The 26,880-nt window shown below is 36.5% G+C and overlaps 1 protein-coding gene across 2 annotated transcripts in view; it reads left to right on the top strand.

Moving 5' to 3' along the window:
• Window positions 1-26,880, top strand: part of PRKN (parkin RBR E3 ubiquitin protein ligase) — a 681,963-nt gene that overhangs the window by 288,184 nt on the left and 366,899 nt on the right. For both annotated transcript variants that reach the window (XM_085055318.1, XM_085055319.1), the window contains exon 5: window positions 19,689-19,772. In XM_085055318.1, coding sequence (XP_084911444.1) covers window positions 19,689-19,772 — 84 coding nt within the window. The remainder of the gene's footprint in view (window positions 1-19,688; window positions 19,773-26,880) is intronic.

The following is a 26,880-nucleotide window of genomic DNA, read 5'->3' as shown; positions in this document are numbered from 1 at the left end:
AGAAAGAGCTCTAAGAAGTAACTGTAGATCATAATGTTGACTTTACAGCAACGGAGCCATTACATTCTAATGAAAAATTTGCCATGAATCATCCATAATTTGCTCAATAATAATTTACACATGGCTGCACTGTATTGTGTTGAACAGAATGTAATCAGGCTTGATGACCTTTAAGTCCTCTTTTAGGTTAGGTATCTAAAAATGTGATCTGCTCTCAGCAAGGTCTCAGAATTGCTTTTTTACAAGGCTTTGAAATAAAAAGCTCTGCAAAGACACAATTCATATCAAGTCTGTGGATTGGCAGTACATTTTAACATTTATTCTCAGCTTTGTGCATAACTCTGATTTTTATTTTGTTCCTGTCAAATCATAATGTCTCATATTAGTGATTAAGGAGCGCAGACTGGAGCCAAAAATTACAGAGATAAGAACGCAAAATGTTTCTCTAAGGAAAATATTCTAATAATATTAAAAATAATAAGAAGTATATCAATCACATATGAGCTGTTCAGTATGATATTTTAGCAATATATCAGATTCATTTCTAGAGAAAAGTACTTTGGGATAAAATATGTTCCACTCTTGCAAATGGCAAGCTTTTTTGAACGTGAAAAGTGACACTCTATCTTTGTTGTCAAAGACAGCAGAGATCCTGGTACCTTTTATTACAGACTAAAAAAGAGTAAAATTAAACTCGTGTCCTTCCTTTGTGTAGAGCATAATCTTAAGCCTTTGGTATTGTTAGAACCATTGACAGCTTTGCTAAAAGCAAAAGATAAAAAGTGCAAATCTCCAAATTTAATTTTTCTCATCAGAAGTTTTTTCCCTAGGATACCTGTATGAAGGCCCTCTATTTCTTTGCTTCCTATTTGAGATAAAGTCTAATGGGGCTGGACTCAGCTCTCCTCTTTTCCTCTGAAAGCTAAATTCCTTTGCCTTTTCACAGCAGTACATTCTGACTTGGTTAAGCAGCTGGACTGCTGTGACAGCAGTTGCTGAGCTAGTGTGACCTCTCGAGGAATTAAATACATACACCTGCTCAAACAAAGAGGTATTATCATGGCATTGCATAGATGTAATTAAGGCTCAATAAAAACAGGATGTATTCTTGTTTTGTACATAATAATTATTAACAACAAAAATTCACTGCGGTCCCCTACCTTCACCTGTGAGGAGCCATACAAATCTGGGTAAAAGAGAGAAACTTAGCTTTGCTCAAGCATTACTGTTGTCCAGGGTGTACTAGGATCTGCTTCTTGCTTATTTCAATGCTCATTAATATGCATTATATTAAAAAAAGAGATCATCAAATGAAAATGTAAGCAAGATAGCAAAGTACGAATGGAAACTATCCACAGGTAGTAAAATTTCAGGGTTGTCTTTAAGATACAACAACTAACTGAAATGTTATAAAATAAAGATTCTTTCAGCCTTGACTAGATGCTCAGTAATACAGTTGTAATGATTTGATCAGTCTGATTTCAGATTAATATTTCCAGCATTCTCAGGAAGAGAAAAACCAAGAAGCAAACTTCTGTTTTAGCTGTCAGTTTCGCTTATTCATTCTTGGGTAAGAAAAAATGCTAATTACTGGTTATTTTTCAAGATGAACATTAGCAGACATGTAAACATCTAATTCTGACCCACGCAAACATATTTTTTATTCCATTTTGAAAATATTTCTAGTTGGAGATTTCTTGCCTTCTCCTGTTTACTTCTGTCTTCAGATTGTTCACCTAATCTCTATACTTAGCATTGTGCCCAAGGTGATTTGCATAAGTCTAGAAACTGTAAGTTTTCCCATCAGACATTTTCCTGTATGTTGGTAATGCCACTTTTCATTCCCATTATTAGGCCTTATTTAATATGCCTTTATTAGGATTCAAATACTTATTTATTTCCTCTATGAACATGTGCTAAAGACATATCACTGCTATAAGACCCTTTTTTTATGCATCAGATTCTCCCTGACTTCATATACCCTGAAAAGGTGCAAACAATATCAGCAGTTGTTTTAATGAAAAAGAACTCTTCAATAATTGTTATACGAAAACCAGTAAAGCAAACCAGTTCTCTTTCATGTGAGTATCAGTGAGGAATAGATTCCCCTCATCTAAACTTAAACATTTATCACACAGATACTTGTGTTGGAGTTCACTCTATGTTGTGGTAAAAATGAAAAGACAATTTCAGGACACAAATCATCTGACCTGTTCTAGACATTTACTTGAGAATAAGATTAACAAACTCTGAAACTGTGTATTTTTCTCCATTATAAAGAGAACATAAGCAATCTTTCTTGCACATAAATGTCTATGTTTAGTTAAATAAATACCACTGAAGGTGTCTGTGGACCAGGCTTTCAGAGATAGAATAGAGGGCTGAATGTCAGTTGGATATGTGATTTACTGGTTCTTCACAATTTCCACTGTGGGTCCTTGCCATCTTAGTTGCATAACCCGTCTAAAACTGAGTGGTGCAATGTGTAAAATATTTAGAACCTGAACCTCTTGTCTCCATATAGGCAATCAGTGTTAATGTAGGAAAAAATATTGCCTCATTCATTGGTGGCACTTAAAAAGGGTAAACAGGGAATGGAAATACAACATGCTTTGTAGTTTCAGTATTTTGGATAAATAACAATAAATAAAGTTTCTAGTTTGCATATATTATTGAAGTCTAATAAAGACAGTCTCAGCTGGGTTAATCATGTCATTTACTTTGTCCAGAATTACAAAACTTGCTTCAGGTAAAACAAAATATGTGGAATTCTGATGGATGTACGGGGTTTTCTGTGTACCTGCATCCTGTCAGTTGTAATATACAGTTTATTAAAAATGGGGGCCAGTTTTTTACCCTTACTGTGATAATTTGTTATGTGCCACAAAAAAGATTACCAAGGCATTCTGTCTTTTAGCATATGGTCACAGTCTTACCATTAACTGAGCTGTGCTAGCTGGGTTTTCTCCTCATTTTCATATTAAAAACAAATATGAGTCACCTGCTTCACTTACACTGAGTCATTTCCCTTTTGCTGACTAAACCTGCAGATCTAACTTCATTGACTTTGCCTCACCACAATGTCCTTTTCTACTTGAAGATACTTAAATGAGCCATAAACAGAGAGTTTCAGCTTCCTTGGCTGCTTTAACTGTTAAACAGAAAGTGCTTCATTGGCATTTTTTAATTCTGAGTAATTTTAATGTAACTGCTTTAACCAATTTAAGTGGCAGCACCCTGAGAACAGTTGAGGATGTAGTGTTGCCTGGACTTACTACCAGAAAAGAATTCTTGTGGGCATCTTCTCAGCAATAATGCTGGTAACCCCCCAGTATCTGATTAAGAATACAGGTGTGACTAACCAATGTGTATGTTGCCCATGTTCTCTGTTCTCCACTGGAAAGGGAGCCTAAGTGTAGCCATTGGCCTTTGCAGTCCAGAGCGCCTACCCCCAGCTCTTGACTGCCTCAGCTGCTCCCTGCATTAGCCTAGACGACTCCTTCTGCCTAGTCTGCAAGTGAATCCAGGTGCTGTCTCAGCACACAGGGCTGAGTCTTTGTCGTGCAGCTGTGCCTAATTGTAGCACTCAGCAAGGGTCCACCAACATCCATGTCGCTGGTCCAGTGCCCCCAGCTGGCAGTCACCCTTCTGATTTGGGAACTCAGCTGCATCTGATGTTAGTGATGATACTGCTCACTGGTTTATGTGATGCTCCTGAGGCTGTGGCCTGGCTCAGTCTTGAAGAAAAACTGCTGAAAGAAGTACTCAGGGAGAACTTTCTTAGTCTTGTGCAATGACAATGTTTGATGGTAGATATCTACTGTGTACAAAGGATTTTTATGGTCCCTTTCTTACCCTGGAAAAAAAGAGGTACATTTCTGGTAGGTGATTTTTTTTTTTTTTTTTTCCCCCGCTTACCTGTCTCTCTGCACTGTGCTGGACAGATAGAACTTCATAAGCCTGGAATTACAAAATTCAGGCACCTGAATGTTTCTGATTTTTTTCCCACTGGGATCTTTAAAAATCTCCTGTGGAACATGTTTCTTTTTAATTCTGGGGACTGTTTTGGGAAACAATTCTGCTTACTTACCCCTTCTTTATTTTCTTCTTGTGCACTTCCAAAGTACTCCTCCTGGAAAATAAAAGCCAAACAAAAGAAAAACATTAAGTAAAAAATTAAACAAATCTGCTACCTTTGTTTGACAATAGCTATCTCTGATTACCATCTACGTTTGTGCTGCAGGTTTTATTCAGGCTTTGCACAGGAATCTACCATATTTTAAGAAGATAATTACCTTTTTCCTCTATTTGTCCCAAAGGAATATTTGGGAACTGTGTCCTCAGTTCATTAAAATAAATGTGTACTCATAAATAGAAACTAAATATGTCATGTCTTGAAATGCTCCCTTTCAGCTTACATCTGCTTTCTTTTGGGTGAAACTACTTAACACAAGATGTGCTAAGATGTGCTGTGGGATTACCTGATTTGAGGGAGTTTAAATCCAACTAACATCGAAGATGCATCTCTTCTTTTCGGTGTTTCTCTATTTATTTATATTTCTGTGTCTGTGTGTGTTTAATCAAAAATAGCAGCACTCAGGTATAGAGTACAAATATTCAGGAGCAAATTAGTGCAGTATTTAAAGAAAAAGTTCAACCAGTAAATATCTGTGATGTTCTCAGCAGGAACCAGACAACTGGAATCGCTGATAGGAGTCAAGAGAAAAAGTGCAGTTAATAATTTGTAGATATTTACACCTTTGCTGGTTTCTTTCACGGTACAAAGGCATTAGTGAAAGTGACAGAAACGAGTTATGAGCCATTTACTTGGGCTATCTGGAGGGATTTAATCTCACTTGGGTCATGGAGTTGAATTCTCTGGGAATTGGTGTTACTGTGATAGGCTGTATCTGAAGGCCTGGAGTGCAGAGATAAGACTTTAAGTCCAGCTGGAATTAGAAGCAATAGAATTAACTGGATTGTAATGCTGTAAACCTTTTGGTTCAGATCCTGAAATGCCTCTGGATGGTAGTTCAAATCTCTTCCAGATGGAGGTTTGGCTCTGGGATCTATGTGCAAGACAAACATTCGCAATGTCAAGGACTTTTTTTAGGAGCATGCTCAGTAAAATCATCCTTAACGTGGCTCAGCATGCTTGTTGTTGTTGCTATTCAGTCCTACGGTTTCCTTAATATCATGGGGAGGATGCTTTACTTGTTTCAAAGGGCTAATTTTCCACTTCACTGACACTCACATGTTTGTGGTTATTTCTTTTAAAGGAAGGCTAGGAAAGTGTTTGAAAGGTCCTTGTTTTTTATAACAAATGAGACAAGGCTGAGTATAGCTGGCATATGCATAGCAATATGAGATAATGGAGCTTGCTGTAATAGAAAACATAAAACATCTATAAATGAGCTATTAAGGGCTGGGATTTTGTTGGGGTTTTCTTTTTTGTTGTTGCTGCTGTTGTCCCCCCTCCCACCTTGAGAAGACTTTCCAAGGGAACGCTTTAAAATAGTAGATGCATGAAGACTTACCAACACATGCATATTTTTTGTAATGTAGTGTATTTTCTGTGATCATACAGCATAATTAGACAAAAGTGACAATGCATGAGTTGATAGATTGATTCGATGCTTACATTAAAGATGAGAAGTTAATTGCAAACCATGATTGTAAAAGACAAGAGTTTGTTTTTCTGAGCTTAAAAGGAAGCAGTTTCCCCTAGTGTAATAGGAAATACAATCTCAAAGTCTGCTGAAGAGAAATAAAAGTAAAAATTAAAGTAGCAGAAAAGACTGATTAAGGAATTTTAAGATTTGAGTAGAGAACAAATCCCTCTTCTGATTTCATTGGAAAATATAATTTTATAACAAGAGCCAGTAGGACTACTTCAAAGTTTCATTGCTGTAATAACTTTTGTTTTTAAATCAATGCTCTTATTAATAATTTTTTACTTTAATGATAAATTATAAGTCATGCGAAATTTAAAATGATGATTTCTCAATAGCTCTGAGGCAGTATGAAGCTTACTTTATTATGGATTTAGAAAATGGTGGACCAAGAGAGAATGTGTCGTTCCTACAACCACTCTTTAGGCAAGTGAGAACTCTGAACAGAAATCTTTTTCAAATCCTAGCTATTCATGTTAGGTATTGTACTACAATCAATTTCTCTATTACAATTATTTGATTACTACAAATTTGCAGTTTTCTCTTTCCTGTTTGTAATAGGATTTTGTTCTTTGCTTTTGTGACCCTTTATCTCAAAGGAGCTATACCCGATGGGAATTTGTCCAGCGCAGCGCATAGATATTTGCACAGTGTAATTAAATGCTTATGAATAGCTTTCATGCATAAATGTCCATCTCTAGTCTATGTGGTGGGACCACCAATACTCTAGAGAATAAGGCTTATTTTCAAAAGTATTTTTCAGCTTGAGGAAGCTTGGGAGAATTTAGCAGGTGAGAGCTCAGGAGCCAGAGAGCATGATCGGAAGTTCTTTAATTTGCTTAAAATTTTAAGGGTGAATTGTTTTGGTTTTTTGGGATTTTTGGGTCTTTGTTTTGGTTTGGTTTTTTTTCTCAGATCTAAATGTCTTGTCTAAATGCACAGTAACTTCAGAATATATCTTTGGTGTTCCATCACTGTGGAAAATTGGGGAATTGTATGAGAAGGAAAACTTGTGACATGTTATTGATAATTTGGAATTGTTCAAGTGGAGTTAAAGGATATTGGCATGAATTAAAAGGAGAGTAGAATAACACTGATGTACAAAATAGCACTCTTAATAGTGGATTTTGGAGTTCTCTGGCAATTTATAATGCACTGTTTTACTGATATTTGACTCTTACTGGCATTGCACATTAGTAAAGTTAGGAGAAGAAACATTAAATCCTGTTTTAATTTGTTGCTCCCCTTATCCCCTCCCCACTCCCAAAAACCCCAACTTTGTGTGGGATCCTTTTTGTAGCTTTTAAAAAAATTCTAGGTATAGACAAGTAAAAGATCTCATAACTTGAGGGATGAAGGTAAAAACATTGTTTGAAGTTAACAAATTACTTGATTTCTCTCTTATCCAAAACAGATTGAATGTATTTGACCCTTTTGTTTTTCATCAGAGATGTTCACTGTGTAGTATCTGGTATCAATTTTTGCAGCAAGGAGATAATCCACTAAGATTTCTTGTGTACTGTCTGCACTCTAAAGCTGATGGGTTTGCATATGCTTTATCTTTGTGAAGAGAAGGCACTGCCTTAAATTATAATTATCTTGTTTACAGAGTTGCAATTCTGGGCTATTAGTTGCTCTGCAGACATTGTGTCTGTTCAGAGCAGACCAAAACTTGAAATAAACAGGGACAGCTTGTCCCTCCTGTAGAGACTGAGTCTCAGGGAAATAGGTGAGACCTGGAATGGCGAAACGCAGTTATAAAGAACAGTTGTGCTTGTGTGTGTATTTGAGGAAGTTCTGCCTGGTTTATTATTATATATAGTGTGGCATAGTCCACATCTATGTTCTGATTAAAGTGCCAGCTCTAGATCCTTTTTATTATCATAAGTGAATTTGTTATAGCTAAGCCTGATGATGACAAATAAATAAAAAGTACCGATTAAGCCATTGCCATAGGCGCTGAACTGTGAATTAATCATAATATTAATTCCAGTTAATCAATTTTATTTGTTGTCATGGTTTACACTGAGTCATAAGCAAGGAAAACATCACAGTGATAGTTAAAATGTTATTGTAAAATGCAAAGTATTTAAATTATATATCTCTTTTCTTTCCATGTGACAAGAGATACTGAATGAGATTGCAATAAAAGGGAACTCTGTCTTCAGAATAAAATGTATTAAAGTCTGTGGAAATGCAAATTAGTTTGAAATGACTGTCATGCCAGTATAGAAATACCCTGATTTTATGTGTGAGGGCCTACTCTTTTCTGAAATGATTAGCATATTTGGTTTTACAGGTGGTCTTAGCCTGAAATAGATTCAGTTATTTGAATGCAAGTCATAACCTTCATAAATTAAATACAGATATCTTGTCTACAAAACTAAAGTCTTTCACTTGGGCTGTTCAGAATTCAGGGGAAATCTGAACTTCACTGTAATATTAAATGATGTTTTATGTAGCTTCTAGCTGATCTGTCCTGAATTATGCATTTCAAAGTATCTTGATAGCAGTCACCTTTTAAAGTAACTTATTTTTTTACTTTCTAATGCTTGTGAAGTGACTTCAGATGTACCATCTGTGTCTAGAGAGTTAATCATTTTATAGCAGAGTGTATGTCATTCTACTGTGTGGAAAGAAATCAAAAGCTAAACCTAGAAAAGCATGGATGAGCCTGGGATAGGGTGGATGTGGGGTGGAGTTATCTCAGTGATGTCTTGCTGTGTTGCCCTTTAAGCCTTGTTCTGTTCAGAACACTGGAGCACAGGGAAATTCACTGCTTATGCCCAAAATTCCTCTTATTTAAGACAATCAGCTCCTAGAATTATATAAAAGATTCAGAGCAGGTATAAAGAAATGAGGCATTGCTCTGGCTTAATATCCATCAAAGGCTGATCCAGCAAGACATCCACACAGATCACCTTGTATGCACAAATTAGACAAAGTTCTTACAAAATTCAGATGTTGGGGCACCTTTACTATTCTAAAGGGGCCTCCTCAAGAGCTTGTATAGATAATAGGAGAGTTAATTTCAAATGCCCCCTGTAACCTGAGTCAGTTCACCTTTTTGGTGATTTTTGTGAAAACCATAAAGATTGACTTAAAGTATTTTCCGGTTGTGCCAATATATAGAATATAAGTCAGGAATAATTCAATATTCATGAACACAGAGAGAGAGATGAAATTGGAAAAAAGACTGAGCTGTTCTTTAAAGCACTGTTTTAGGAGAAGAAAAAGTTGGAAAATTTGATACTAGATTATAGGACTATATTTCTGTAATAATAAGACAGGTTACGCCACAAAAATGATGTGAGGGCTGGAGCACTTATTCTTGAAGGACAGGCTGAGAGAGCTGAAGTTTTTCAGCCTGAAGAAAAGGCTCCAAGGGGACACAGTTGTGGCCTTTTATGCTTAAAAGGGGCTTATAGGAAGGATGTGGACAGACTTTCCAGTAGAGTCTGTTGTGACAGGACAAGGGTAATGATTTTAATTTGGAGAGAGGGTACATTTAGATTGGAAATAAAGAAGATGTTTGCTACAATGTGGATGGTTAGATTCTGGGACAGCTGCCAGAGAGGGGGTGGATGCCCCATCACTGGAAACATTCAAGGTCATATTGGACGGGGTTCTGAGGATCCTGGTCTCATTGAAATTGTTGCTGCTTATTGCAGGGAAGTTGGAGGAGATGGCCTTAGAAGGTCCCTTCCAACCTAAACAATGCCATGATTCAGTGAGTGCTTTGGATCAACTTCTTGCAGTATGTGCAGTATCTTGATAGCAAAGGCAGGATGCTGAACTGCCTGGTACAATCTCAATTCTTTAACGCTAGTTATGTTCTCATGTAAAATGCTTAAAGAATCATCTTATATGTGTAGTAGCAGGATCATGGTTTAGGGGAAAAAAGCAAACCCATACATGCAACATAACCTTAAACGATCTGAAATTAACCTGAATAATGCACTTGATGCAGGGTTTCCTGTATTTTTTAATAGCTAAAATACAGATACTTTTGTTTGTGATTACTGTGATGCAAATGTAGAGTTTACAGTAATTGTAGAATTCAGAAAAAAAAAATCAAAGATAGTAATTTTGTTTGTTTTCCTTTTTAGAAAAAAAGAGTCTTTGATATCCTATAACCTTTCCTTTTAGAACATAGAAATATTCTTGCTGAAATGGATATGGTTTTGTCTTTCAGGGTTTCTGATTATGTGTAAAATCAAAAATGGATGATATAGCAATCTATTTTCCTCAGATACTGTAGTATGTAATCTTGATTTCACAGTTTTATATAACCACAGTGAGCGAAAAAGATGTTTGAACACCTTATGAAGCAAGTCTCTTGCTAGTGGCCCTTTAGCTTTAAACTTTTGTGTTGATTAATTGAGAAATTTATTCTTAGTAAAAATGTAAATTGGGTTCTGGGGTGGGCGTGGGGTGATCTTTTGTTTGGTGTTTTGGGGTTTTTTTTACATGGTTAGTTGGGGATTTTAAAGATATATGTAGTATACTTGGTGTGTGTGTCTTTCCACAGAAATCAGAGAGAGACATTTTGGACAAAATAAAAAGAGCAGAAATAAGGAAGCAGTAGATGACAGCTAGAGAAGGAAAGGGAATGGCAGGAACATGTAGCAGAGGGCAGTATCCATTCCATGTGGATTTACCATAGCCCAGGTGGTTGAATGGATGGTTGTCTCGAGACACATTGTCTAATGGTGCCTTACAGAAGTGACTCGATGGGCTGATGGCTTCTCCAGGTATTGCCTACAATGGAAATTCTATAGCTTTGTCTCTCTGCCAAAAGATTTTTATTTTTTTAATCCTTGTCAAAGAAAAATATTTAAAATTGAACAATCTGACATGCAATTATCACATCTGGATGAAATTATTACTGTGGAATATTCATGAGGCTTGGATTTTTATTTTGCATCTTTGGTTTATTGCCTTTGTTTAACTACAACACATATCAATTTAAATTACAAGGTGTCTAGTTGGCATTATTAGCAATATGTTAATTGCAGACCTTGACTTGTATATTGGTTTACCTTAGATTTTTTATTTTTTTGTACTACTTCATTTAGTCCATATATTTCCCATGCAGACATAGCTTATGATGTATCCCAAATTTCAGGATTGACGTGATCTTCTCTGCCTAAAATGTATGAAGTTGCTTAACTGTTTCTGTAGCTCAAAACTTACAGATGAAATGGTTTCATGTTTGACATGAAATTATAGTTGTAACTGGTAAAAAAATACCTTCACACAGAAAACCTTTCTTCCACCTACTCTGTTCTGAGAGATTTGCCTTAAGAGATAGAAAGTTCAGTGTAATTCTGGTTTATTGTGAGTTCTGGAATTAGCAGCATATTTTTGTACTGAATTTAAAATATGTTTACTGAATTTTAATGCTACCACCCTGTTCTGAAGAGCTGAAGGACGTGAGGGTTTGCTGCCAGATCCTGAAAGGGTTTCATCTCTGAATGGCTGGCACTCCTCTGGAACTCTCTGACTTGTAGGTTGCTGATAATCTATCATTGTGCTGATCACTTCTCTGTTAAAATTGCTCCAAGTAAATTTAATCCGTGTTCCGTCAATTTTTACAGCTTGTAACTGAGACCTGGGGGGGGAAGCATAGCAATAAGGAGTGTTTTGGGTAAAACAAAACAGCCTTTGCACTTTCTGATCCCAGCCAAAAGTCCTCTGAACATGGAGGAGTATTTTTTGAATGTTGACAGTTGTGGCCTAAATAACAGTGAGCACATCCCAACTGGAGTGAGAAGAGGGATGTGTCTTAAAAGTTTTGATTTCTCCTGTCAGCTCCCTGTCATCTGCCTGCTTCCCTGTGGAAGGAGCCCTGGAAAGTCACCACAGCAACTGAAGCCAGAAGGCTTTAGTCTGTTCCTGGTTACACTGACCTCAATGCGATCTGCTGCTGTTAACACTTGGGACTGTGGATTTTATTTTATTTTCCTCATGTTGTAATTTCAATGGATGCAGTAAGTACATGGCAAGCTTAGAGAATTACAGGTATTTTTCTCCAGTGCTGTTTTCTTGTTCCAGTCTTGAAAAGCATTTAATGCCATCTAGGCAGAGAGATTAGAAATCATTAGTCTGACAGATTATTTGAGTGAAATTTGGTTGTTTAGTTTAGGGGGCTTTACATCCATTTCTTCCTACAATTCTGTATGTCTCATTCAAGACTGATAAGGAGCCAGCGGCAGGACTTTTTAGCTCAATTTTTCAGTTGCAGTTGTTGTACTTGGATTGTCTGTATTCTCTTTTTGCCCTTTTTTACTGGGAAGGATCAACCAAAAGAAATGTTTAAAAGCACATTTTGAATAATTTTTTTGCTTGTATAAAAGTGTTCGTGCTGGCAACAGAATGCATGTTACAAAATATTATTGATGAAGAGATGACTCCAGAGACCTTTATCTTTGGTGTCTTTGTATGAGTGTTCATTATTTAGTTGGGATCAGTAGGGTGAGTCTTGTAAATCCTTGTACTATAAACAGTATGAAAGAAAAGAGAGACCAGAACTTATTAAAAGCCTCTCATTAATGTTTTCTTTTTTTGTTTTTTTTTTTAAACAAAGAAACCTGTGATAAGAAAGAAAAAGCAATTATCAATAAAACACGATGGAAATTACTTTTATAATACTTACCTACATTTTCATATCATGCAGGAAATCTTCTTAATTGCACACCTGTGAGTAGTTCAGCAAGTTGTCAGCTACTTAATTTTGGAAGAGTTATAATTATTGAAATAAACCTGTCAATTTACTAATTAGGCTGGTCACTCTTAAAGGAAAATTTCATCTCTAAGATCCCACTATAAATCAAACTAGTAGGTTCAATCCCCACAAAGACTCAAAGCATGTGAGTGACTCTACTTCAGTATTATTTTTCTTATAAATAAAGTTATCCATGTGCTTTATTGATTTGGTTTTAATGATCGAAGTCAATAATAAGAAAAACATTCCTTCTGATGGATTCTTTATTGTGCTGTGTAGACTGAGCACTTAACTCCAGTCCTCCTAGTCCTATTTCACAAGCCTCTTTAAAACCAACCCCAAGACTAGTTTAGTAGTCTTTTTCTATACTGTGCTCCCTGCTGTATGGGAGATTCCATGTCAGAGTCAGCTCAATGCAAATTGGTTAGCCTTACCTGCAATATAGTGTCCCCATATGCTAGTCAGTTGGTATCAGCCTTGTCAGAAATATAAAAAAAATAAATCACTTCAGAGCAACAACTGTTCTCTCACTACTAGAAATGGTCTTTGTAGATTTGCATAAATTGTGGGTAAACTTTATCTCTGCCTTTGTGATAAGCTTTTTGGTTAAGGAGATGATTTTGGTCATAAAAGTTGCCAATCTGACAGTTTTTCCCTTCAATGGATTATTCACCATAATAAATTTTCAAGTGTTTTAAATAGATCATCTGTAAAAGGCTATCATTTAAGCATTAGTAGAAATCCTACAATGTTTTGGGTTGGAAGGGACCTTAAAGTTCATTTAGTCCCTCTGCCATGGGCTATGACACCTTCCACTCAACCAAGGTTGTTCAATGTCCCTTCTAACCTGGCCTTGAACATTTCCAGACGTGGGGTATCCACAGCTTCTTTGGGCAACCTGTTCCAGTGCCTCACCACCCTCCAGTAAGGAATTCTTTCCCCATACTGGATCTAAACCTACTCTCTTTCAGTTTGAAGCCATTCCCCCTTGGCCAGTTACTGCGTGCTCTTGTCTCTCTTTCCTGTAGGCTCCCTTCAGGTGGTTAAAGGCTGTAATTAGATCACCCATAAGTCTTCACTTCTCCAGGCTGAAAAAACCCAGTTCTGTCAGCCTTTTCTCACAGGAGAGATGCATGCTTACCATCAGGATACATCTTGGCTCCTACTATGTCTGGGATGCAGAGTTGTCCATCTGTACTAGTATTGGAAGCAGGGAATTGTGGTAGCTTGGTGTGGATACCTCTGTTAGAGTTGCAAAAAGGAAATATATTTTTTATTAAGTAATTTTTGTATTTTGGGAAGCTTTTTTTGCCTTACTGTCTCAAGATGCCAAAATCATGCTGAGGGGTCCCCATCCAACGTTTAGCTGTTCAAATACTCTCACACAGACAAGTCAGTAGCCAGAACTTTGCAGAGGAGCCTGAATGTTTGCATGGTTTGCAGCAGGTTTAGCACTTTTCTTGTGCCTTGTATGCTGATTTTTAAATCCTCTCAAGACCTGAAATTATTTCATGCATAACTTTAAAAATCCTCCTGCATTAATAGTTTTTCCTTGGTTGGGTCATTTGCTCAACATTTTAATGATTTATGTCTCTCATGTAGATAGTAGCAGGTACAAAGAAGTGTTTTAATGATATTCTGCTGCATATTGTTCACTAGGGGAGAATATAAAGAAGGGAAAATACAAAGCATTGAATACATGGATAGTTTCCAGGCTTTTAAGTGATTCAGAGTCTTTGATGAATCACTGGTTTCTATTGCTGACCTCTGCTTCTGACCTTTCCCTGACTTCACAGGTCAACAGTTCTGTCAGCAACCACATTTTGAATAATTTGTCATCCAAGATCTCTAGATGTTATTTCTGGTTTAGGGGATGTTTTTTTCGTTTTTTTTGTAACTGGTCCTAGATGAAAGTTCAGTTTTGGTTCTACAATCCAAAATTGGATCTTGGCTACTGCTTAATAAGACACAGAGTAGAGTGCACTCTATTGCCCTCTGTACTGGACATCAGTACAATATACTGGTGGGATGTATGCAGACTTCCAGTACTTCCCTCATACATTGAAAAAAACACCTCAGTCCTCGCTGTTCTTCATATGCTGCCCAGAAGTTTCACTTCAAGTTTAACATACCATTTGCCAACTTTTTTTTCTGTCTTCCCCCTCAAAAAGGGAAGGAAAAACTGCCTTATGCCCAAAGCACAGAGATTTCCATACTTAGTTATTTGGGAAATACTCAAGTACATTTGCTATGACTTTTTCTCTTCAGTGGTGTTCTTTCTATTTCTTTATTCTGTCATTTTCCCATTTATACACCGGAAAAGTCTTCCCTGATGCATTTATTTTAATGCACAGCTTTCTCTGTGAGCCATTTGGCTGGGTACAAGAGGGGCAGTTGCTTTAATCTCGCAATCAGAAGGCTTTGTTCCTCTCACAGTATGTTCTTGATTAATGCAAACTAATAATTATAAACGCTGCAGCATGCAGCATTATAACACCACAAGTGATTGGCTGGCCTGCAGGTTGACAGGCTTTTCTTAGTCTCAAGAAAGGATGATAGAAAAATTGCATTTCAAAGTGTTTATCTTGCCAGAATTCCTAATTGTATTTTGACGCAGTTATAGCAATGACATTTAGTAGTACTGTCGCTAAAGAAACATTAACATTTTGAATGCACGGTGTTTTTCAAGGACAAATGTCTTTCCTTCTATTTTTGTTTTCAAGGTGGAAAACTAAAATTTTCAAGCATACTAAATCTTTTGAAAGTGTGTTAACATTAATAATAAAATATGGCCCTAAAGAATGCCAAGAACAGATGTGGAAAAAGAGATTGTTCTTCTTACTAATTTGGAAAATGAGGTGTTAAATAGGGGCTCTCAGGTTGATTTGGTTTATTGTTTTATTACTTTTTCCTCTCCACTCATCAATGCCAGACAGGCTGAAAACCATTATATTCTGCCAGTTTATGATTCCTGCTGGATCAATGCCTTCTTGTGCCTTAAGAACTTGATCTAACTTTTGCTAGAACAGAAGAAAATAAAACACTGTTGACTCAAAGCTGGGTCGGGTTAATGTTACCAAAAGAGTTAAAAACATCTGAATTTCTTATGGGTTTTATGCCCATCAATAGAGTTAAAGTGATGAATATGGTGGGGGTTTTTAGGAAGGAAAAAAATAGAAAGTTTGAGCAGTGTGAGCAAACAGTTGATAGTTGCTGATAGCATGGAACTGTGCTCCTAGTGCCCTGTGGAAATGCTTTTAGCATGCCTTTAGTGGCAGATGACCTTTTTTATTTCAAATACTGAGCTGCTTTGTGTGCAAAGTACTCCTGTGTACTTGAGGAATGTCGTGAGGAAATTATTGCAGAGAGGGAGAGCAGTGTAAGTTCACGCCATGCCATGTAGCCCACTAGCTTTCCTTGGAGATAAGAACTTGAAAGGTGACTGCAAAATTCATCTTATTGTTGCTACTCTTAATAAATAAAAGATATTCCCGTACTAAGCATATTAGGACTTGATATTGTGCTTGTTGTAGTGGTTAAATTCTAACAGTAGTCAATATTGTATCAATTCACTCCTATTTTGCTTACTGTTAAAAATGCATTTTTCTAGAATCTCAACCTTAGAAATGATCCTGTGGATGTTTTGGGGTTCTTTTCTAGCTTGAGAATTATGTGCCTTCTTACATTTTCATGATTATATACCAAGACCTACAAACTAATGAATACTTGGAAAGTTTTCGCCTGAAATAACTTCAGAGAAGTAAAATATTAATTCCTCTAAGAAGTTTAGTTTGAAATATTTTCTTCTTATAAACTCAAGATAATTAGTACCAGAGATAACATACCTGTGGAACCACTTCTACAAGACTCTTTTAAATTATCTTGGTGTGTGTCTTGATGTGACTATTTTTTTGTGTATATGCTGGTGTAGCATCATTAACTTTGAGAGTCTCCTATTAATCACACAAGGATGAAGTAACAGGAAAAATCACTCTTCCGTGTTACCAGTACCAGAGAAAAAAATGGCTTTGCTTGGGGTTTGAGTAAATATGTTTCTATTTTTTGCTTTAACAAGTGTTCTTCATGATCCCTATCCCTTCTTAGAGTCCAAGTTTATAAAGCACTGTTGCTTCTTATTTTTCATCCTTTTTTTCTATTATCCTCTTCCCAAATGGACATTATGTAAGCATAATCCGAAGCTAAAAAAAAAAAAGCTATTACATTCCTTTAATTTGGAAAAATTAATGTTTAAACAAATATGATACTAAATTTGAGTATGGAGGAAGAGGGATAGATGTTAAGGAAACATTAACTTGTTAGCCTTGGTTGTCTTTAACAACATCAGTGAGTTAGATGTTGTCCTTATAATTTGAAATTCCTGGCCTGAAAAGAGAAAAAATAGACTGCCTTTAACAATCATGTGATCAGACAACAATAGCAAGCCTAACATGCTGGGGGAAAGCAAAAGCTTGAAAGTGTTGGAAAAACTATCATAATGGGATATTTAAATTGCTTTCAGGTAAATTGTGTAAGTATCATGTAAAATCATGATCTGAAGAGTAAACTTCTAGATGCTGTCAGGCAATGTTATGGAAAAGTTGATCAAAGAATCTCCAAGAGGAAGACCTAAGAAGGACTTGGTTTATAATGTTTGCAATGAAGACCTTGTCTTTAATAGTGATAATGGTAAAATAGATTTACATTCAGCATCTTGCCAAAATCTTATTACAATCAAAGATGCACCTTTCAGAAAAAAAGTAGTATAATGAGATTAAAAAAAATTAAGAAAATATGCACCCAAATCATACCCTAACACCAAAACTACTAGAAAGAAAAAAAAAACCCAACCAAAAAACCATAATTCCAGCACCTTCACTACAAAGATGCAATTAGGCAAGCAAAAGCCCTGAAACAGCAAAAAAAAACTGTTGCTGAGTCCTTTTAAAGTGTAAGAGGAGCAGAAAGTGCTTTTTAGGTGATTAGGTGATTGTGATACAAAAGAAATGCTTGGAGAGTGAGCTGTACAGCTGGCTCATCCTTGGAAACAAACAGATGGGTTCAGTATGGGAAGAACTTAGGAAGTACCTACTGGAAGCCTCTCTGGACCTTAGGATGCACATTTCAACTGCTGTTGAAGTGGCAGATGAAATTCAACATATGTCACTATTAAGTGATGTACAGTGGGGAAAAAGACCCCAAATTTTATATATATGTGATGGATTTTGAGATAGCTGTTATATATAGAAATGAGATCTAGGAGCTGTAATAGATAATTCCACCAAAATGCTGCCTTGGTGCTTAGTAACCATAAACAAATTAAAATTACCTTTTAAAATTTAGGAGGGCTAGAACTAATTAGTGGTTATCATCTTCCTATTCACTGGTCCAACACATAAATCCTGTGTAGTGTGTGATGCTCCTCATATCCCACCCCCAAAAAAAAAAAAGAGTTGGAACAGTTACCAGGAGAGTTAAAAGGCAAGGAACAGCATCTGTATGAGAAATGGGAAGGTAGGTTACTTTTCATCCTGAAAAGTAAGCTGCTGTGGAAGGAATGCTAGAGATCTCCACAATCTTTGGTAGCATGGGGAAAAATAAATAAATAGGGGGCATCAAACAAAAGTCTCAGCTACTGAGTTGAAAGCAAGTAAAAGGAAGTAGTTCTTCATGCAACATCGGAAGGTGACCTTGCTGCTCTTCCTGCAAAATCTCAGGAATGCTAAAACTTCATGAGAGGTCAAAATTTGCTGGAATAATTGATGGCAACCTTTATTTTTAAAATATTTTAAATTATTAATTCGAGGTGGTTCCCCCTCTCCTCCCCAATATCAAGTATCATTACTTTACACTGACCACACTGTAGCTGTGTTCACCCAAGGACTCAAAACTTTGATTGGTCACCTCTGTGTCTGCCTGCAATTCCTCTTACATGTGTCCAAGCTTTTTTTCACCTATTGCAAGTGCTAGCACTTCAGCTGGCTGTAGAGAGCAGAGCTCGGTGAAAACTAAGCTGTTTTACTCAACTTTTCAGACAGGCTGGATCCACCTTTTATGACTAAGTTCCCCCTGCTAATTCCAAGATAATTTCAGCTGTGCCTACATAATGCTGAAGAAATGCCTCATACAGAATTAAAAGGGCATGGATCTAGATGTGACACTGGATTGCTCTGCAGTTCAGCTGTGTTTTTAAGTGGGCACTGATTTCACTAATGTGGTTAATGTCTTGACTGCCATCATTTCTCTTCTGGATCAAGATTTTCTGTTATTTCCTGGGCAATGACTCTATCCCAAACACCGAGTAATCTGAGTACCAAATATTTTCATTTTTGATACCTTAGCTGTTTACTTCTACTGTGTATGTGGATACCTGTAAGCTTCATATCTGTTGCTCAGATTAATTTTATTGTTTGTGAATTAAATAATAGTTGGTGTGAAATTAATATAAAAAAGAAAACATACGAGTGTCAATTAAGTTTGTGATGCAAGGTATTTTTTTAAATGTTCCTTTACATGTGCTATATATATATTTTTTTTTCTTATTTGATAGATAATCCTGTTAACCACACTATTTTGCAGATGTGAAGTATTAATATTGATGATTTGCAATTTTCTTTTGTTTTCTGTTTTGTAATATACTCATAAGTTAACTGTCTATATTGAAAATGTCATCAAAAAGTTTGTTAAGGTTTATCTGCCAAGTTTTTTTCTGGGTTTTTATACTGTTTTTTTTGGGGAGGGGGTTGGTGGTTTTTTTGGTTTCTTTAATAATGACTGATAAATATTGAAGTTAAGGTAAATATCCAAGAATCAACTAACAATTCTCACTTAACATTTTTTTCATTGTATTGTTTTACAGTTAAGTAAAGGCTTTATCTGGGAACAAGAAATCTATCTACAGTTTTTCCAATATTGTACTTCCAGCTGTTAGCTTTTTCCCCTTAGCTGCAGCCCATGTGTAAGGAGTGTTGAGCCAGATGATGAGCCTTTGTAGCTTTTTAATTATGATTAAGTTAGTCCCTGTCTTTAGTTGAGAAAACATTACCTACTATTGATGCCTGTTCACAGCACTGACCTTAGGGTGGAGAGACCACATGTGTGATCCGTGACAGGTCTTTACTGGTGAATATTGTTATATAACCTGAATGATCTCTGTCAGTGTAATCGTGATAAAACTGTCTAGCTAAAATCTAAAATAAATAGGAGTAGGAAAAGCAGCAGTAAAACCAAGTTTTATATGTTTATTTATTAAGTGAATTGTAACCTTTATATGCTTTGCTTTTATTTTGAAGGGCCCATCGTGCTGGGATGATGTGCTAATTCCCAACAGAATAAGTGGTGTTTGCCAGTCCCGAGGGTGCAATGGAAATGTAGCGGTAAGATTTTGTCATGTTTCTCCAAGTACTGTGGCACTTATAAGAATAATTCTTTGTAACAATTCTAACCACGTTAGAACTTCAGTAATGAATGTAAAGTGACACATATGGTACACTTCAAAAGAGCTGTTCAGCATCAGATTATATACCTCTGATGTCTAGCAAAAGGGATGAACTTTGGTCACTTTATGTTTGAAATGAAGGAGGAAATAATTTCATTTCATCTTTTGCACTGAAGTAAAACTCTTAGATTTTCAAGTATGCATAGGTTAAATGCAAGATATAATACTTAAATGTTTCTGTCAATGCTTATTTTGTAATCATTATGCATATCTTTGCCTTGAAAGCTTCCAATTTCCATGTCATCTCAGTGTATCTGAACTCACATACTAGGAGTTCAGGCTTTGTCCACAGGAGCAGGTTATTCATGCTGATTGTTTTACAGTCTTTCTCCCATTACTTGTTGCTGTTGTTTCCTTTGTTTCTTGAAGTGACATCAGTGAAAAGACTAAGAAGGAGCATAGGAATTCAAATTCTTAATGAAGATTTTTAAAAACTTTATTTATGTATACTTTCTCATGTTTTAGATATTTTTAGCATTTGATACTAAAGGAATCTAAGAGGTATGTCCTTCTCAGGAAAAAAGCTTAAGTTGAGTGTCCCTTCAGGACAGAGATTTTTAAAGGCAAACTCAAATTTTCTGTGTATGAAAGGATTCTATTCATCAGTGATTTGGAGACTGGGGCTACACAAGTGCCTATTTTCAGAATTACTCACCTGCTCTGGTACAACCTTCTCTTTGTCTTCCCTAGCAAGACAGTTGTGAAGTGATGTGTCCATACAGTTCTGTAGGTGTCTCCTTCTTGGCCACACATGGTGTCAGGAAATATTTTCTTCTAACTTTGGATACCAAATGATTGTTTTACTAGCATGGGATTTATGGCTGAGTCCATGTGCACCCAACAGAAGCTGGGGTCATACAGCCTTTGGGTTTCTGCTTCTTGATGTGTGCCTTGTGGCAGTGGCTCAACCACCCACAGGGTCATGGAATGTCCTGGGTTGGAAGGACAAAGACCACAACTTTGAAAGTGGCAGGTGTGTTAGATATTCAAATGCTTTTCTCTAGGCAGTATAATTCCCAGGCTTGTTACCTACTGGCAGAATATACCTGATTGACTTGCAGCTGCCAACTTACATCTGTAATCCAGTGTGTGAAAAAGGTACTGAAATAATGACACTTTTGGCAATCCTGTCTCCTGAGCTACAAGCCACTCCCTCATTGAATCAATTTTTATTTTTTAAAAGCAGAAAATGAAGCAAAATGCCATCTTTGTGGAGAGAGCAGAAGAAAACCACTGACCATAAAACTAAAATCTGATGTGGTGGCAAGCAACCAACTAGTCATCTAAGCCCCATGACTCCGGTTGCTGTCAGTGCCTCTGGCAAGTTGCATACTTAGCAGAGCCAAGGAGCAGAGTTATCTTTCAGTTAGGCATCACTGAACAAATTTCAGAAGACACCCTTTATTAGACAGACGTTGCTAATGCAGCCTCAGACCACCTGATCTACAGGCATAAGGCTGTTGCTGCAGAAATGTGCTGTTCCTTCATTTCCAAACGGATGCATTTTCCCTTTATCAGCTACAAACCATTCTATCCAACAGTGTTAGAACTGAACCAGATTGAGGTGCAAGAACACTCCTAATTTTTCTGATTTTTTTAACCAGAATTTCCGCAATATCAATCTAGTCAAGAAAAACGAAGCAATTAAAGTAATTTAACTTTTTTTAACCTGCTTATTCAGTAAGTAACCCTGCATCAAATATTTGAATTGGTGGCTTGAGATCCTACAATTGCTGAAAGACGTATTCCTTGTGATTTGGGATGGTTTGTTTTTCCTCAGCTTCAATCACTGTGAAAACATATCTTTACTTTCTGGGAAGTCTTCCAGTTCAAAGGCTTAAATCACTAAATCTTTTGTTTTGTGTCTTGCTCCAAGTGGGAAATAATAGAGATCCTACAGATGTGTTTCCAAGGATTTGCCATTCTTTTCTGCTCTGGTAAAACAGCCTAACTGTTTGGAACACAATAAAAATAACCTTAACTAAATCATGGGTTGAAACCTCTAGGCTTTTCTTGCTTGTTGCAATCTTTGAAAGATTGTCACATTTTAACATTAACTATACATTTTTGCATTGTTGTGACAAATTTTGTGCAGTTATGTTTTGTCTCTCTTAAATAGCTCCACAATGTGTATATAAAGAAGTATTTAAAATACTTCTTTACAGTGATGTGCAATGAAGAAGCTTTGAGGATGTTAGTTGTAAGCTATCAACAAACTGCAAAAACTGCTGTTTAAGGAAAAAAAACCCCTCCATTATTTTTCCCCTAAGACATGTTTAACTTAAAAGTTGTTTTCTCGTCAGTTTTCAATTTTCATAAGCACTAACTTGCAAAATACCTTCAACAGATAATGTGTTTTCAACCAAAATACTAATTTGTAAATATTTTGGTATGAAATCAGTCTCTTGACAGAATTACAGACTTTAGTTCTTTTGGCTGCAAAAATGTAAGATGTAAAGATGTAGAATAATTGACAATATGAAAAAACAATGAAAATCAAGTTTCAGTTTGGTAAAATAAAATTTATAAATTATTTTAAGAGAAAATTATTATCTTAATGTTAAGAGCACTGTGATTCGATATGTGTTCCAATATGCTCCCAAGCAGAGGGCAGTGTGGAGTTTTTTGGCATTAATTCCAGTCTATCAGAATCACTCTGAACTTCTACAGCTTCAAAAAGATGAAGCTGGTGTGAGCACTAATGTTGCTGCAATTGTAGATCACTCAAGTCACTTTTATAATAAACTTTAATCATATTCATTAGAAAATGGAAGAGTTGACTTTAGCTGTTCTAAATGAGGATCAAATTAATCTTTCAAGCTGTTTCACAAATTAGGACCATTCATTAAATGAGAAAACCTTGTACTTTTGGTGTCTGTCTCAAAATACTTTCAGCCAGAAACACTGTATGGAGCTGTGCAGGTGTGCTTGGAAACTGGTGTGGCTCTATGAATTTCCAGATGCTCTTCTTACATAAGCATAATTTTGTTACTGCCTAGAATCACTGAATCATTTAGGTTGGAAAAGACCTTTAAGATCACCAAGTCCAACTGTTAACCTGGCACTGCCAAGCCCATCACTAAAACAGGTCCCAAGTTTATTTCTGATACACTTTTTGTGGATTCATGCTCATCTTTACAAGTGATCGGAATACATGTGGTACTAAAGTCTTTATTTAGCCTTCCTTATTCAAATGAAATATTACTGAAGGAATGTTTTTGTTAGACTTGTGCAATTCTCTAAAATACGTACAGAACGTTTTTTGTTTATAACCCATTCAAGTGAATTTCTGATTGAGGTATTTTTCTTCTTCTGTGCATAAAAATGTTATTGCATTTGCTTTCTCTTTGTAGGCTCATGCTTTTTTAAAAGTCACTGAAATAATGTCCCTCTTCATAGGGAGACAGATCTGTAACACCACCATAAACCACTGAAGTGGTGACTTCATAGGAATCAGCTCCCTCACTCCAGTGAACATGCATCAGTTTCTGAAAGGCACTTCTGTGTCCCCAAGGCAAAATATAGGGCAAATGGTTTTGAACTTTAGAAACCTCTGGAAGAAGTGTTAATGCTCTGTATGTGTTCTTGGGATTCTCATTTGGTGTGCAAAAAGAGTTGCATTAGACTTGAAAATCTCATAAATAATAATGAAAGGGTTAAAGAGGATTATAGGTCATGTATGGCTTAAACTATTGGGAATAAGGAAAAATGAAAACCACTTTAATCTAAATATAAATGTAGTTCTCTTCCAGTTTGATATGTCTCACTACTATTATCTTGATTTCTTTGTTCCTGATGAACACTGCATCTACTATCATAACTGAATAGCATTTTTATCTCTTCTCCAGTTCCTGAAATATGCTAGGATCCAACAAACCATTTCTAAAAGAAGCAATAGGACTTCTGTGGCCTTTTCAAAGCATCTCTAAGCACTGGATTTTCTTAAATATCAGTACATCCTTCTAATCAAGCTCTATAGCAATCTCCTTTGCTCAAAGCAGTGATCTATATTCCACTTTTGGTCACTTTTTTTTTTTTATATTTAGTATTTGCCATGATATGTGATTTTAAATGGTCAGATTTGACTTTACAGTAGTCGCACTGTTGTAGGTTATGTTTGAGAGCAAAGAGTTTGCAATAGGAAGCGTGTTTGTTTTTTTTTAATTATGTAGCTTTTTCTATTATTTTTCCCATTCCTCCTGTGTGATTTTGAATCTTGCAATTTTATTTTTTATGATATTTAAATTTTTGAACATTTCTTATATTTTTCCTTCCTTTCTTGTTTATTGGAATTAGGCTTAGCAACTGGGGACAGCAATAATATGTGTTCTTTTCACAGACAGTGTGTTCCACAGGGAGTCTGTGCTCATCTAAAACAGGATGGACTAAGAAATCAAGGGAATAGTGTTCAGCTTGTATGCTTTAAATATGCATCTTACAAATGATTTTTTTTTTCTTTCAAGCATCCAAAGCTATTATTTTGAAACGTCACTGTTCAGAGGAAATATGTTTCATTTTTCATCTCATTTTGCTTTGATTAGCTCAGACCTCAGTTTTAGCTGAGAACAGAAATAAATTCTGTAGCAGTTAGAGTACCATGAGCAAAGTAGTAAATTTAATGATGTTATCAAAATATGACTACAGTAAAGAACTAGCATCTCATTATAGAAGGCTCTAATACATTGCTATGCTTTTTATTCACTGTTCTTTGTGTACAATGATTATTGTTCAAGGAACTATGCCTGTCTGTCCCTGTCACCATTATAATATTTTCAATATCATAATATTGCTATGAATAATTTTAAAAATTCTGATATGTTTCTTAAAACCTCTTGACTTTCTCATTTTTTATTTGTTGTATTGCTATCCATGTTAGTTTGCCTTATGAATTAGAGATGGTAATGGTCCAGATAATACATGCTATTTAAAAAAAAAATCACAGGTATGGTGGAGTAGGAGTGCTAATTAAAATAAGAGGTAAGAATCCTTGTATCAAGTTAATATTTGTGATGTAAGATTATCACAGAGTCCTTTAGGTTGGAAAAGACTTCCAGGATGATTAAGTCCAACCTTTGCTCAATCACTACCTTGTCTACTACACCATAGCACTAAGTGCCACAACAGTCTGTTCCAACGCTCGACAGCCCTTTCTGTGAAGGGATAGAGGACAGAGATGGCTTTCTGGGCTGTGAGCACACACTACTAAGTTATCTTCTCATCCACCAGCACCCCCAAGTCCTTCTCACCAGAGCTGTTCTCAATCCATTCTCTTCCCAGCCTGTGCTTTACTTGGAATTGCCAGGGGGTAGGACCTTACATGTGTCCATATTGAACTTCATGAGGTGTGCATGGGCTCCCCTCTCAAGCCTGACCTGTTGTCTCTGGATGGCATCCCTTCCCTCCAGCCTGTCAATGTCATCACACAATTTGGTGTGATCAGCAAGCTTGCAGAGGGTGTGCTCAATCCCACTGTCCATGTTGCCAACAAAGATGTTAAACAGGCCCAGTCGCAGTGCCAACCCCTGAGGAATGGACTGGTCTCCATTAGGGAGTTGAGACACTTTGAGTGCAACCATCCAGCCAATTCCTTATCCACTGAGTGGTCCGTGTGTCAAATCCATAGCTCTCTAGTTAAGAGAAGGATGTTGTGTGTGACAAAGTCAAATGCTCTGCACCCATCCAGGTAGATGACATCAGTTGCTCCTCCCTCATCCACCACACTGTAGCCTCTTCACAGAAGGCCATCAAATTTGTCAGGCACAGTTTTCTGGCTGTCAGGCTGTCATCAATCCCCTTCTTATTTTCCATGTGCATTAGCATAATCTCCAGGAAGATCCACTCTTGCTGGGTAGAGGCAGCTCTTTTCTCTTTTTAAAAATGGGGGCTATATTTCCCCATGGCCAGTCAGTGAGAACTTCCCTGGACTGCCGTGACTTCTCAATTAAGATGGGTAATGGACTAAAAATTTCACCCTCCTGAGGACCCACAGATGCATCTCATCAGGTCCTGTGGACTTGTGCAACTTCAGCTTTCTTAGATGGTCTCAAACCTGATATCCCACAGTGGGTAGTTCTTTATTCTCCCAATCCCTTGCCTTCTATGACTTGGATGGTGTGGCTGCAGCATTATCAATGAAGACTGAGGCAGAAAAACTCATTGAGTACCTCATCCTTCTCTGTATATCAAAGAGATAATCTCTTATCAAGAGAGTTTTTCATGTGCCACACAATACAAATTTGAGAACCTTTCATATTTAGCAAATACTATGACCAGTGCTTTTAATATTAAATTTACTGTTAAATTATTTTATGCCCAGTGCTGTGGCAAGTAACAGGAATAAAACATAAATTCAAGTTAAGTAACAAGCAGACCAGATCCATTGTTGTAGTTTTGTGCTCTTTTCTATTTTGTGATACAGGAAGGGCAAACAATCCATTTCAGAGAATTTTTTTATTTTTAAAGCTGCTTCTCTTCACAAACCTATCCATTCACCAAATGAAATATTAATGTGGCACAGTTTTATAGTAGTGATGCCACCAGTGAAAAACACAGGAATGATACACTATGCTTACTTGTGGTGATATCCAGCTGTTAAATTAGACAATATAACTATAATGTCATCTTGAGGTTTCCAGTTTGGCTGATCATCTACTAAATATCTCAGTCATTTCAAGTTGCTGCCTCACTGGACAGAATAGCCCTTACTTCTAAAGGTGTGACTTCATTTCTGGCTGTTTTAAAATGCTATATCATGTTTTTGATCTCAGATGAGCTGTTTATGTGGCTTTGTCAGTGACTTGTGGGTTTCGTTGTTTCCACTCTCTCAGATTTTTGTGCCATCTGTAATATTTATGAGTAATTACTTTATGCCTTCATCCAGATCATTAAGAAATGTTTTGAATAGCATAGGGCTAGGAGATGATCACTGCAAGTCACCTTGAAAAACAGACATTTGGTGATTCGCTGTGGGAAATTACATTTTGAAA

Source organism: Lichenostomus cassidix, chromosome 3 (assembly GCF_008360975.1).
Source record: "Lichenostomus cassidix isolate B80296 chromosome 3, HeHo_3.0, whole genome shotgun sequence".
Taxonomy (NCBI): Eukaryota; Metazoa; Chordata; class Aves; order Passeriformes; family Meliphagidae; genus Lichenostomus; species Lichenostomus cassidix.
This window is presented reverse-complemented; position numbering and strand designations above follow the sequence as displayed.